The sequence below is a fragment of the Carica papaya genome, chromosome 2 (assembly GCF_054855325.1).
Source record: "Carica papaya isolate Zhongbai chromosome 2, ASM5485532v1, whole genome shotgun sequence".
Taxonomy (NCBI): Eukaryota; Viridiplantae; Streptophyta; class Magnoliopsida; order Brassicales; family Caricaceae; genus Carica; species Carica papaya.
The window spans coordinates 35,285,416-35,300,297 of record NC_142310.1 but is presented as its reverse complement, the minus strand read 5'-3'; the positions used below and the strand labels follow the sequence as shown (position 1 = coordinate 35,300,297).

The following is a 14,882-nucleotide window of genomic DNA, read 5'->3' as shown; positions in this document are numbered from 1 at the left end:
TTCACCGAGGTAAGTGGATGGTAAAGGTTTTATTATTGATAAAAGGATTTGTTGTAAATTATGCTCTATTGGTCTTTTTGTGTTTTCTACCCACCTTTACCTCCGTGACGGTGAGATATCGTCATGTCTTTACTGGGCTAGTGTAGCTCATTCCTTATTTAATCATTTCAGATCAGGAAGACATTGTTCCCGAGCCCGTTCCGCAGGAAGACGACGAAGGGGACGCCTAAAGACTCCATAGTCATATTCATAGCTTTTACTTTCGAATTTCTCCTTTAGTTAGTTTGATCTTTTATATTTTGAGCACGTTTTTGGTTTTGGTGTAAGGGATGTTAATCGAAATTTTTACTTCGCTTCCGCATTTGAAATTTTTAATACACATATTTCATTTTAAATTTTCGGGGCCGTTACAGCGGCGGCTCCACCAACTCATCTTCGCGACTGGACATTTTTCTTCGGTCAATCTATAGAAAACATAATGGTGAAAACTTGCACGAAACGGGAAATGAAAAGGGGCTCATCGGAGGTGGTTGCAGGTTTTGCCCGCTATTTTTGGATCACCCACCATTTTTTTACTTCGATTTGGCCATGGGGGTATTTTTGAATCAAATTCTGAGCGGATAGGAGAATTTTTACCTTTTTTGGCGGTCGGAGGTGGTTTCAACGCGGCAACGAGTGGCCGTTGGCTCCCTTCTCCGGTGACTAGTTTTTCTTCTCCAGCGGAAGGCTGGTGACTAGGGTTTAGGTTCGGTGTGATACAAAATATTTATACCTATCTCACATTAATCTGAGTCATTCATCGCGTTTGATCTCGACCATCCGATCGCATTTAAAGAGAAAATAAATTTGGATTGTTCGTCGCGATTTGATATTGATCGTCTGATTGCGTTTAAAGAGGGAACAAATTTGAACCGTTCATTATGTTTAATCACGACCGTCCGATCACACCTGAAGATGGAATGAATCTGGACTGTCCACGCGTGCGAGAACGCTTTCGAGTCGTCCGATCGTGGGACACGCGGATCACCAACTTGACCTCCCGCGTGGCACCAAGTCAGCGTGCCTTCCCACATGGCATACTCCGGTTCGTCGAGATTGTTGACTAGGCAGTCCTACGTTGCGTAATTTTTTTTAATTGCATTATGACCCCTAATTTTTAATTTTATTTTAAAAACACCATCCGAACCTAAATTTTCACATCTTTTTCTCATAATTATTTTTAATTTTATCATCAACCTATTTTTTCCATAATTTCACATTAAATTAAAATTTATTAATTTAAAAAATAAATTATATTTTTATGTTAAAATTAATCTCGACCCAAATTTTAGCCTCGGGTATTACATACTATATATATCTCATTATTGTAAATATTGAGGTAGTAGAATTTATGTAATTAAGTTTAGTTTAGTGATAATAGAATTTTTAGAGCGCGAAATTTATAAAATAAAATAAAAAATGACGAAAATCCAATATTAATATTGAGGGTCATTGCATTTTTTTTTTCTCATGAATAAAATTTATCTTTCAAAATAAAAAATAGAATATCAAGAATGATGCATTAGAGTAATTCAATAAAAATAACATATATATATGGTTTATGTATTTTCATTTATAAAAAATCAAAATAAAATGGTGGTAAGTGTAGGGGATCAATCTATATAATTAAGTTGGATTTAGAAGATAGTGGTCGTATTAGTTGATGGTTGAAAGATAATATATAAGAGTGTGTGTAAGATAAGGCAGTGGGTATGGTTGCCACGTATGATTGATTTCAAGTGTGAATGCATATTATGGATAATATGAGAGAGAATAGATAGATACATGCATTACAGTGAATCATTAGCTTTCAATTAAAAGGGACAATTAGCATTAAATGATTTTGTGTAAGTACAGCCGTGCAATAATTCACTAATTAAATTTTGTGAATTACATTACCTTAAATCATAAGATTTTTCTATATCCTCTATTAAAAACATAACATTTACAGAAATGATTTCGGCACTCCACTTGCAGTTTTATGATGCATCACAGCTAACCTCACATGATATATTCAATGTTCCACTCCTCATCCCTTATGAAAAAATTTTCAACAGTTGTCTCATTTTATATATACCCTTTCATACCTTGTTTTGCCATTTAACAAGATACAACAAAATACCATGACTAGAAAAAGGGTTAAGCTTGCCTACATCACTAATGACTCTGTCAGAAAAACCACATTCAAGAGAAGGAAGAAGGCGCTAATGAAGAAAGTGAGCGAACTCAGCACTTTATGCGATGTCAAAGCTTGTGTAATCATTTACAACCCTTATGACTCGCAACCAGAAGTTTGGCCTTCCCCTATTGGAGTCCAACACGTGCTGGTTGACTTCAAAATGATGTCCGAGATGGAGCAGAGAAATAAAATGATGAATCAAGAGAGCTTTCTATGCCAGAGTATCACAAAGACAACAGGCCAACTGAAGAAGCAGCGTAAAGACAACCGCAAGAAGGAGATTACGCAGGTCATGTTTCAAAGTCTTATGGGAAAACCCTTCCACCAACTCAACCTTATTGATCTCAATGATCTAGGTTGGCTCATTGAACTGCACCTGAAGGAAATCCAAATGACGATGGAAACACTCAGTATGTCGCCTCAGCCTCAGGGAGCCACAGATGGAGGAATGATGAACGGTTATAGGGAGATATCCACTCAAATCAATGAGGATTCTTTGCCACATAACCTGCAGCAGCCACAAGCGTGGTTCATTGATGACATGAACCCTCAAGCACAGCAACAGCTACAAGCGTTGTTTATTGACGATATGAACCCCCAAGCAAGTCAACAACGGTTCGCTGATGACATGAATCCCCAAGCACAGCACCAGCTGCAAGTGTGGTCAGTTGACGACATGAATCCCCAAGCACAGCAACAGCCGCAGGCGTGGTTAGTTGACGACATGAACCCCCAAACACAGCAGCAGTCACAGGCGTGGTTCGCTGACGACATGAACCCTCAAGCACAACAACAGCCGCAAGCGTGGTTCGCTGACGACATGAATCCCCAAGCACAGCAGCAGCCGCAGGCGTGGTTAGCTGACGACATGAATCCCCAAGCACAGCAGCAGCCGCAGGCGTGGTTAGCTGACGACATGAATCCCCAAGCACTGCAGCAGCTGCAGGCGTGGTTAGCTGGCGACATGAATCCCCAAGCACAGCAGCAGCCGCAGGCGTGGTTAGCTGACGACATGAATCCCCAAACACAGCAGCAGCCGCAGGCGTGGTTAGCTGATGACATGAATCCCCAAGCACAGCAGCAGCCGTATGCGTGGTTCGTTGACGACATGAACCCCCAAGCACAACAGCAACTGCAAGCATTGTACATTGACGGCACGAACCTCCAAGCACCGCAGCAGCCACAAGCGTGGTTCATTGACGACATGACCCCCCAAACACAGCAGGAGCTGCAGGCATTGTTCATCGACGACACGAACCCCCAAGCACAACAACAACTGCAGGCATGTTTCGCTGACGACATGAACCCCCAAGCACAGCAGCAACCTCATTTAGGGTTTGGTAACAGGGACTAGACGGAGATGATGATGTCGTTTGATAAGAACAACCCGAGTAATGCATTGATATGGTTTAGTGGATTTGGTTATCTTTGAAAATGAATGCTGAGATATTTGATTTTTAATTATTTCAATTGCCGTTGAGATATCTTTAAATAACTAATTATAATCCATCAAAATGTCTTTAGATTCTTAATAGTTGTAGTCGCCATTGTCGTAGTACTATTTATTGTAATCGTTGCGTAGTAGTCATTGTAGTTATTGGGTCGCAGACATTCGTGTAATGGTATTGCTTTGCATTGTGTAATAAAATTAAATTTAAATTAAAACTATATTTTCAAAAAGTTAGTTACAATTAAAATAAATAAAAAACGTAAGTTGTGTAAATAAAAATAAATAAAATAATCGAAACGCTTACGGATAAAGCCAAAGCGAGAGGACGTGGCAGCAGCCAATGAAGGCGGCTGGTTTGTTCATTGGGGCAACAGTGTGGAAATTTAGTGGATTTGACCATCCAAACTGCCTAACAGTTGTCATTTATTGGATTTATTATTTTTTTAACAATTATCCACGTCATTTTTTTAATTTAATAAATTCCTTATGTCAATTTAAAATTAAATTCAAATATCAATGGCATATATTATAATACTTTATGTATGTATACGTATATATAATCTAATCTACGTAGTCTTCGAATTTAATAGGTCCCTTGTAACACTTTTACATTAAAATAAGATTTCTATGACATAATACAATACAACACAGTATAACTTTATGTATATGTTTGTATATATATATATATGTGTGTGTGTGTGTGTATGCTTTTATGTTGTAACGTTTACAAAAATAATAAAAAAGAGAATGCTGGTAATACACCAGCATTCTTGTTGTATATATGTATATATATAAACAAATTATATAATAAAAATGTGTTGATTATTTCTTTTTGAATCTTCATGCTATCACTTTATAAAATAAATAAATAAATAAATCATTATCTTTATCCTTTTATTAATTAATTCAAAAAAAAAAGAGATTGCAAGTGGTTTTAATATAAATGATTTTTTTTAAAAAAATATAAATTCATTATGTATGATCACTTATAGTTATATTTTACAAATTTTAATATAAATATATTCATTTTTTATTCTATGATTTTTTTTATTTTTATTTTTGTGTTGTGAGTTTGTGATTAAAATGTCAATAGTAATATTTTTTAATATAATTAAGAGGGTAATTAAAATTTTATTGATTCTTAGTAAAATATTACCTCATAATTTATTTATTTTTTCTTAATTCTTAATACTTACAAATACAAAAATATATGTATATGTTATATTAAATATTAAATTTTGTAAATATGGTGGTGCTCAATTTTGGGCCAGCAAAAACCCAGAAATGGGGTGTGTACAGAATATACAAGGAAATATCCTATATACTTTTTGGTCCCACAAACCAATGACTATATGTATGTGTATATATATACTATTTACGCCTCCCCTTTACGCTTTATTCACAATCGGCATTAATTCCTCCTACCCACTTCTTCCACAAAATATTCCTCCCCCCCCTGTTTCTCTTGTTGTTCTTCTTCTTCTCCAATAACTCTGTTTCTGCTCTGTTTTTCTCCACAGGAATCCATCTAATATTTCTTCTTACATGTAATAAATCCTTGCAGAATTCTTTTAATTTTTCCATTATTAGCATATAATCATCGGTTAATTCAAAATTTAATTTCAGTTTCCATTTATTTTTTTTCAGTTTCGATGTTTATATTTCGAGAATTCAACGTAAGAAATTTCTTCTTGTGCTCTGCTTTCCTCTGTTTTTCTAGATCATCATCCTCTGTTTTTCCACGACGATGTCAACCTCCGGAGACAAACAGAACGATAAGAATAAGAATAACGAGGGGAAGACGAGAACTCTGCCTCCGAGAAGAGGCCAAGTGAAAGCTCAAATTTTCGAGAGCTTTGTCAAGAATGTTACTTACGCTGCTACGAAACTCAACAAAGCAATTGTCCGAAACCTGGGAGGAGGAGAAAAAGGCTCCAGTGATTCTTCTACTACTCCACCGCCCAGTGGCTACAACTCAGATTTTGCCAGTGACTCATCTTAAAAGCTCTGATCTTTGATGGGTAATTTCCACCATATCCACATCTCAATTCTCTTGAATTGAAAATCCTATCTCCTCTGCCGCAAGAGCCCAATAAAAGATATACATACGTGCATATATGTATATACGTGCATAAGCTGTGAAATCTGTCATTTTTTAATCAGATCACAGCTGGTTTAATGTTTTATTTTATGCAGAAAGTGACTTAAACTATGGTTTGAAATGGGTACTTCCCCTATTTTAACTCAGATTTTTGTGGGTTGAAAAACAGGACTATATCTATAACCCATTTATATATATATATATATATATGTGTGGAGTTGTCTTGAGAAGTCATATTTTAGTTTCGTTTTTTTTTTTTTAAAAAACCCTCTTTCATGCTTGTTTTCTCTGCATGATTTTAGAGTTGAGACAGTAAATTTGGAAGAGGGTGTGGTTTGTAATTTGCATTTTATTTGGGGTGTATTTTGTAATTTTCTTATATATTTGGTGTAAAAAGGCAATATGTTTTTGTGTTTTTGCCTTTAGATTTTGTTTGTTGTTGATGTAATCATTTTATGTAATGTCATAAAATTTTAATTTTATGTTAATTTCAAGTTCAATGTCCTTTTTTTTTAATTTTATATAAACTATATAGTTGTTAATTATTATTTGATTAATTGGACCTAATTTATGTTTTATAGTTGGGTATTGAATTTTACAATTAAGATATTGTGGAGATTTAGGAAGGAAGAAGTCAAAGTTTCTTTTTAAAAAATACATATATATATGTAAATAAATAGCTTACAAAGTTGATAATTTTATATGTAATGATCAAAACCAAATTATAAAGTTAAGGTCAAATAATATGTGAATATAATATAATCTTTTTCATCTATAAATTACATATATTAAAATACTTCATTTTAAAACGGTAAATTTAACTTAAATTTCTTAAAATTGAAGAACTACCAAAAGAAAAAAAAAAACTGCAGTCAATTGCAAAATTATTATTTTTTATTTTTGGGTAATTTTAGGTTGTCTGGAAAATACAAATTCTTCATTATTATATATGTATCTATACATATATATATAGGCAATAAAAGTATATAATATAACACATGAAATGAGGACCACTTTTGTTATATTGGTAATTACTAGGATTATCTTAACCCAACCAAGGCTTCCCTCAATTGGGGAAGAAGATAATGAAAAGACCTGTCGGATTTTTGTCGCTTAGTTAAAGTCGGTTCACAGTACAAGTTTAGCATTAATTAAATTTCACTCGAGAATAAAATGTTAGTCAGTAGTTTACAGTTGGAGTAATTATAAGATAATAGATACAAATTTATTATTATAATTTGCTGACATAAATTTAAAATATACAATTACATTTATGTAAACTTTATAATTATACAAATACTAAATTGTACCATGCATTTTACATAAATATCAAAATTGTGTATTGATTATTATTATTTTTTTATTTTTGGGTTCAAATCAATCATATACTATAAAAAATGTTTATATTATATATTTGGTTGTTATTACCGATCGAACGTCATCCGCAATGTTGGATGACATGTTTAAACAAATGCCATATGGGAACCACGTCATCAGCATAGTAGATTGTTATTTTTTTAAGTTTTTGTTATTTTCTTTCTTATTAATTTATTTTTTATTTTGAATTTCAGTAATGATCTTTTTTCTTTAAAGTCTTAACTATTGTTGTTTTTGTCGAATTTTTATTTATATCGTTTGATGCTTTCAATTGTCTTTTTTTCTTCATTAGGTTCGAGCATTATCATCATTAGTCAAGTGGCTCGAGGAATGCAATGCCAAAGGCTTCCTCTTTCTCTCCCCTCTATCCATGTTATCAGATGCGTATAAAGCCCTCTCCTTACCTTGATCAATTGTGATAAAAAAAAAACTTATGGAGTGTATTCTTCCAGTTACTATAAAATCCTATCATTTTGGCTCGTGTGAGTTAAAATACCTTAAAATTATGTAAGATTGACGATTAAGATTGATAGCCTAAATGATCTAATTATATAATTATGAAATATTTACTAGGAGGACAACAACTAAGCAATTGATAACCATATAGAATCACCGGCAAATTAGCACAAAGCAATATGAAAACAACTCTTAAATTTATTAAGGAAGTAAGGAAATGATGAAGCAAAAAACTAGCAAGATAATGACGAAACAAATAGAATCAGACAAGGATAGAGAGCTCAACCATCAGTGAAGCAAACTCTAACAATAACAAATGGATCCTTTAGGATGGTGAAAACACCTTAATCACGCAACAAATGAAGGCTTTGAGGTTTGTGGTCAATGTTGAAACATGCTCCTGTTGAAAGTTATACCACATAGATGTTGTGTAATAACCTATATCTGTGAGGGAGGGTGAGATAAACGACTAGGATGGGATAGGCAAAATCAACGGTTGGGATGTGAAGTTTGGATAGGTATAAAAGGGGGCATCAGGCAGATAGAGGAAGGGAGGAGAAGAAAGAAAGGAAAAGAAAAAACAGAGAGTGCTGGAGTGAGAGAGAAAGATGATTGCGAGAGAGACAATAATGGAAGGCAAGTGCAGGAGGATAACTGCTCGGAAGTTCAGAAAGGAGGTGAGGTTGCGATAACTTTGGGAGATAGAGGAGGATTGAAGCAAAAGTAAGAGAAATTTTAAAATTATAAACTAATTTAGGGCAAACCTTGGTGAGATTGTGTGTGCAGGTTAATGGAGATGCTCCTCGTCAAGGAGATGGAAGTCGAGGCGGAATATTAGCTGAAAAAGTGCAAGAATAAGCGAGGTTTGATAAGGGAGGGGGAGTAAGCTGTAGAGAGTGGTGTACGGGTGGGTAGTCGATTATGTGAAGGAGATGAGTGAACTAGAGGTGTCGTGAGGACAGGAACAGAGCTTGTGGATGATGAGTTTGTGTGTAACCAAGATGTGAGGTAAATGTGAGAGTGGGATGCATTATTGTATAGGTATAACTATAGGGGACGGGTGATTGGTGGCACGTATAAGTTCAGTTGTGTGTGTGAAGGGCTACTTGCCGAGGGAGACACCTTCTGTTATGCAGGGACAGTGACTCGTGGTCTGTATGTGTGGAGTTGTAGGTGGAGTGGGGTTTACGTGATACAGTGGGTAGGTTAGGCAATATGTGGTGTGTGTATGTATAAGTACTTAGGTGTAGGAGGCCTCTTGGCTGGTATTTGTGGATTTTGGTATACTGGTGTGGAAATCAGTGGCATGTTGTGTGTGTGTGTAAGGCCTTTAGCTGATATTTGTAGACATAGATGTGCCAATATGATAAGTAGTGGCGTGTTGTATTTATGGCCATTTTTTAGTCGATGGGGCACTCACCTGGCTGACGTTGGTGGAGTTCTATAGAGCCATTCAGTGGTCATTGCCGCGAAAATAACGGTGTGTATTTGACGTTGTGGTGCAGTAGTGCACGGGGCCATGTAATGGCCGATATGAGGATTGTGGTTGCTGTTGGGGCAGACCCTTGGGATGCAGTGAAGGTGTGCATGTGTGGTCCTAGTGGATCAGTGTTTGATGAGATGTGTGACAGAGATGGGGTAGATTGAGAGGGTGTATGGGTGTGGCGTAGGGATTACCAGAATGGTGTCGAGTTAGTAAGGTGTTATAGTTAAAACAAAGTGGTAGAGTGCAGTTCTGTTATGTGGTTGAAGAACGAAGGGCTAACGGTAAGGGGTTAGGTGGGATTAGGAGGGAGTAGTGTTGTCATTTAATAGTTATAAAGGGAGGAAAACAGAATGATAGAAATAAGAGAAATGATAGTAGACAGGGAGGTCATTTAATTGTCATTCATTACTTTTAGTTCCAAATTTCATCTTATTGGGTTATACATATTTATTACTTTCATTTCAGATACTTTGATACGGGAACCGAAAATAGAGAGCTTAGCACCGGAGCACCGGATTTAAAAGTAACAAGATGTTATCAATCATGATGAGACATAGTAATATGCTCATAATATCGAAACAATGTTTAAACTTCTATGTGTATGGTGATAGAAGAGTTTATTTGATTATAGAGTTATTCATCGTACGAGAATTAATTTCTTTTTAAAATAATAGATATGTGTGATTTGGTTGGATAATTATAAATATATTATTTAGGGTAGATGAATGAATAGTGTATAATCCTATAGTGAAAACCATTTGGGGGTTTCACATATCGTGTGTTGATGATATAGTGTTTACGTGACATTTGTTTAAATACATTAGTGAATATATGTTGATAGCGTTAGTGATGTTAATAGATAATAATCAGCAATTGTAATAACTGGGTTTTTGAGTTGTAAAAAAATAATAATAATAATATATATATATATATGTATGGAATAATGAGAGGGGTGATAAGGAACGGTGCAAATTATAAGATGGGAATGGATGGCTAAGATGATTAGCAAGTGGGATATAAATAGGATAAAGAGTATAAAACAAAAAAAAAACAGGAGAACAGGAAGGGAAAAGAGGAGATTGTTGATAGAAGATTTGCGAGAGAGAGAGAGAGAGAGAGAGAGCCGGAGAAGGAAGAGATGATAAAAGAGGAAATGAGGATTTGATCGAGGACGGGAGAGAAAAGTGGAGAAGGAAGAGATGATTAAGGCGACTGAATGAGCTGTGGTGGTGCGGAGGGTGATGGAGACCGGAGGTATTGTGAATTTGAATTTCAAACATAGAAATGGTAAATTATAGTTAAACTATTACATGGAGATGCATATCGGTGGATTGAACTCTAACCGAGAGTGAGAGGATCAACAGAGAGGAGCTGTATAAGGGGAAGGACTCGTAGAGAGTCGGCAGAGGAGTGAATAGGGAGGGGAAGAACAAATAGGTGAAAGCGTGGTGAAATAATATAGAATATACGAATGGGAATGCAAAAGAGGAAACTAGATAGCTTTATATATCAGTGTATATGTATATATGTATATATATATAAATATATGTATATGAGGGTCAATAGAGGGAGAGGAAGTCAAATTAATGTAGGAATTGGGGTAAAAAATGTGGAAACGTGTAGGTGAATACTTGTTGCCAAGGAGAAAGGATATTGAGAGGCCTATGAGGTTAGGCTGTTAGTGGATTAGTGTAGGGGATTGTGAATGTGGGAGCGGTTGAGAGGGACCATTAGGAGATGTGAGAGAGAGAGAGATACTAGTGAGATAGAGTAGTCCGATAGGAGTACGTGAGGGAGATGAGATAGAGAGATATAAGTGAAAAGGGAGTGGTTTGGGAGTGGTCATTGCGAGAGATGAGAGAGATATATACTAGTGAGAGGGAGTAGTCCGAGAGGGACACTTGAGAGAGATAAGAATGAGAGATACACCGTGAGAGGAATGATGTGTGTGTGTGTGTTATAGGATAGGGTTGATGACTATGCATAAGAAGTATGTTGATTATACATGCGTGTGGATATTAGTATAAGCTAGTTTGTGTGTTTGTTGAACGTGAATGCATGTATGAGCTATTTTATGTGTTTGCTGAATATGCATGCATGTATGATGTTTGACTGTGATTGTGAAAATTATATAACTCCACTGATGGTCTGTTTAGGTGGATAAATATACCGATGTTGGCGATTAGTGGTTGTTTGGTACTTGAGATGAATGGGGTCACTGATGTTGGTGACGGTTAACGGGTTACCAGTAGGGTAACGGTGTGAGTGGGTGGTCAATTTAAGGCCGAGGATTGATGGAATTTGGGGGTGAGTTGATTTGCTGATATTTGTGATGGAAGAAAATGATAACGGTGTGAGTGGGTGGCTAGTTGGGGGTCGAGTTGTGAGAAAAAAAGGTCGTCGATATTAGTGACAGCTGGGGGATTTTATCTGGGAGTAACAGTGTGGGTGAGTGGCCGGGTCAAGGTCAAGGGGACATGTACGTTTGAAATGTTGGGGTGGTTTAATGTGGTGACTCCACATGGGAGAGTTGATAAGTTCTCATCGAGGAGATGTAGTAATTACAGTGGGGGTAGATGAGTAAGAGGAGGAGAGTGTGGATAGAAAAGATGGTGTGACCAATGGAAGGGGTAAACTAGGAGATTAGACATTTAACTAGATTTCCATACTATGTTTATAATTTGAATTTACTGTACTGAGTTTATGTATACTCATTATCTATCACTTACAGATGAAGCAGTACCGGAAACTAGACCAGAACTGCATGTTTCCGAACTTAGCGTGTATAGGAGACGGAGCAGGGAGTATGATTAGTGAAACGGAATAATTACGTAATTAGTAGCAAATAATTCATTTTGAAACAAGAAATTGTGATTCGTAAACTATTGTAATGATAGATATACAATGGAGAAACTTTAGAAATTTAAATGATTTGAATTGAACATTTTCTATGTGTATAACCGAATATTTTTATGCGATTATACATGTTACGCCATGTATGATAATAAAATTGTGGTAACCCCGCTGAAATTAAAAAAAAAAACAATCGAAACGTTACACCAATAGAACAATTTGAATATTTTTTATAGTAGAATATTAATTTTTTAAAAAACTTTATAATATAATTTAAACATTTATCTAAAATATAAGATACAATTTGGTATTTCTACGTTCATTACATATGATTTTTTTTTTTGAGCAGTTAGTGATTTAACTGGTTGACGTGTATATATACACACACACACACACCAACACGACCATACAAAAGGTCAACTTGCGGGAGACCTTGGGCGGTTCGATTCTTTAAATTCTGATAATATGATGTTGCGTCCACGCGGAAGAAGTCATACGCGAGAGTTGACTTACCTGGCCACACCAGCCTAAAATTCAATGCATGTCTAATTTTTCCGTTCGGGTTTCACGTCATTAACTAAGTGCTTATAAGATACTTATTTAAGCACTTTTTACGGATACACATACATACATACATACATACATACATACATACATATATATATATATAGAGAGAGAGAGATATAGCTTATAACCACTTTGTCAAATAAAAAGTGCTTATAGTTAATTTTCCACGAAAAAGGTGCTGATCGCTAATTTTCAAATAGTATATATTTTTATTCAAATTTTGTATGTTTATTATATATATATATATATTTTAACAATTATCACGTTAATTTAACAATTCAGATATTAGTATAAAACTTAAAAATTATTAATTAAATTTTCATAATTTTAAAAGTTTATTACATGATATTAATAATTGACACATAATGTTTAATTTAATTGATTTATAACTTAATTTATTAGTGTAATAATATAGTTATAATTATTAAAATAATTTTTTAATTAAAATAGTTATAATAAATTAATATTTAATTCGGTATTTTTAATTAAACGTATAGAAAACATTATATTATGTTATTTTCACTTAAAATAAGTATTTATCTATTACCTCACAATCTTAATATTTAAGAAAAGTGTAAGTAATTATTTTTAAAAAAACAGAAAATTTTAAATTAAAAATAAAAATAAAAACGTGCGGTAGAAGACTCTCTCTTGGTTCTTGGAGTCAACCCTGAAGGCCGTCTCCGTCTTATCCGAATTATTTTATTTTATTTTTTATTGTTTATTACACATTAGATAATTAATTAACGTAAAACAAAAGCACTAATACTTTATTATATATATAAAAGTATATTAACAAAATAATAAACTCAATTTAAGCCTTAATTTAAGGTTAAATTTTTGTTTTTATTTTTCTTTTAAATTGTAAAACAGGCTTTTATTACTTAATTAATTTGTTTAATTGGATAATTAAAAATATATTTATTTATTTTTTTTCCTGTGAATAATTCTGAATATGGGTTCTTTTAAATTCAACTAAAATAACTTAATTATATATTTAATATTTTATTTTCAAAATTATTTATTTTATTGACAGCTGTTTGTTGTCTACTACTCTTACTTGTGTAAATGTCAGAATGATTTTTTAAATTGACCGAAGATTTTTCAATTAATTCGGTCAAATTAAAGCGAACAAAATTGTAACTTTAATTGATGAATTTCAAGTCTAACTTATCTTTAAGGTAGTTTCTAGAACTCCATGCTTATATATATATGAAAATTTTGTAAAAAAATATATCGAAAATAAGATATTATATGATTGTTTTTGGTCAATGATTAACAGATGTCAAAATTTAAAAATATTTGTGGAAAATATTATTATTTAGAAAAAAATGGAAATTTTGTATTTGGTAGAATTGACTGAATTTCATAAATTGTAAATTATCAAAAATAAATTATTATGAAAATAATTTTATATTTTATTTATTTAATGATAAAAATTGTAACACCTGAATTTAAAAATTTTAAAAATAATTTAATATTAATGAAATAATGAATTAGAATAATTTAATTTTTAATTTTTTTGTTAATTTTTAAAGAAATATGAATTTTGAATGAAACTAAAATTAATTTTGAAAAACAATGTGAAACTGTGAATAAAGATGGATGTATTTGAAAAAAAAAAAAGTTTAAAACAAGGGGATCAAATAGCAAAAATAAGAAAATACTAGCCATGTGAGACGACCACGTCAGCAGCACGGCGAGTCAAAACGCGCCGCGTGACGGACACGCTGGCATGGGTTCCACGCGAGAGCCACGCGGGCGATCCACGTGTCTGGGCGATCCAACCTCTCGTGGTTACTCCTGTGCGCACGAACCGTTCGGATTGATTTCTTGAATAAGCATGATCAGACAACCAATGCATCTTCAATCGAACGACCCAGATTAATTTTGTAATACCCTGGCCCAAAAAATGAGTGAAAATTTGAATTTGGATGATGTTTTTAAAAGAACAATTAGAAACTAGAGGTCAAAACGCAATTAAAAAAAACTGTGTCATGTAGGACCGCTCAGTCAGCAGCCTCGACGAATCAGAGCATGTCGCGTGGCAAGGCATGTTGACTCGATATCACGCGGGAGACCACACTATTGATCCACATGCCTCGCGATCAGATGGCCCAAAAGCGTTCCCGCACGTGTGGACGATTCAAATTTATTTCTTCATTATGGGCGATCGGACGGTCACGATTAAACGAATGAACGGTCCAGATTTGTTCTATCTTTAAACGCGATCGGACAATTGAGATCAAATCACGATGAATGATTTATATTAATTTATTATTTAAACACGATCGGACAGTCGAGATTAAATCGCGATGAACGGTCCAGATTCATTTTTTCTTCAAATATGATCGGATGGTCGAGATCAAACGCG

General features: G+C 34.3%; 2 protein-coding genes across 3 annotated transcripts; both read left to right on the top strand.

The window, feature by feature from the left end:
* The first annotated feature begins 2,162 nt into the window (after positions 1 to 2,162).
* LOC148269011 (uncharacterized) lies at positions 2,163 to 3,820 on the top strand. Its single transcript, XM_088212336.1, has one exon. It carries the CDS (start codon positions 2,163 to 2,165, stop codon positions 3,570 to 3,572), a length of 1,410 nt encoding a protein of 469 aa, XP_088068462.1. The 3' UTR covers positions 3,573 to 3,820.
* Positions 3,821 to 5,054: 1,234 nt separating this feature from the next.
* Positions 5,055 to 6,269, top strand: LOC110808571 (uncharacterized). 2 transcript variants are annotated; one of them, XM_022034100.2, is made up of 2 exons: positions 5,055 to 5,215; positions 5,316 to 6,269. In XM_022034100.2, the coding sequence occupies exon 2, from the start codon at positions 5,416 to 5,418 to the stop codon at positions 5,668 to 5,670; it is 255 nt and encodes an 84-aa protein (XP_021889792.1). In that variant the 5' UTR covers positions 5,055 to 5,215; positions 5,316 to 5,415; the 3' UTR covers positions 5,671 to 6,269. The 2 variants fall into 2 exon arrangements, with proteins under 2 accessions (XP_021889792.1, XP_021889791.1); XM_022034099.2 differs by having other exon boundaries at positions 5,056 to 5,215; positions 5,389 to 6,269.
* The last annotated feature ends 8,613 nt before the right edge of the window (positions 6,270 to 14,882 follow it).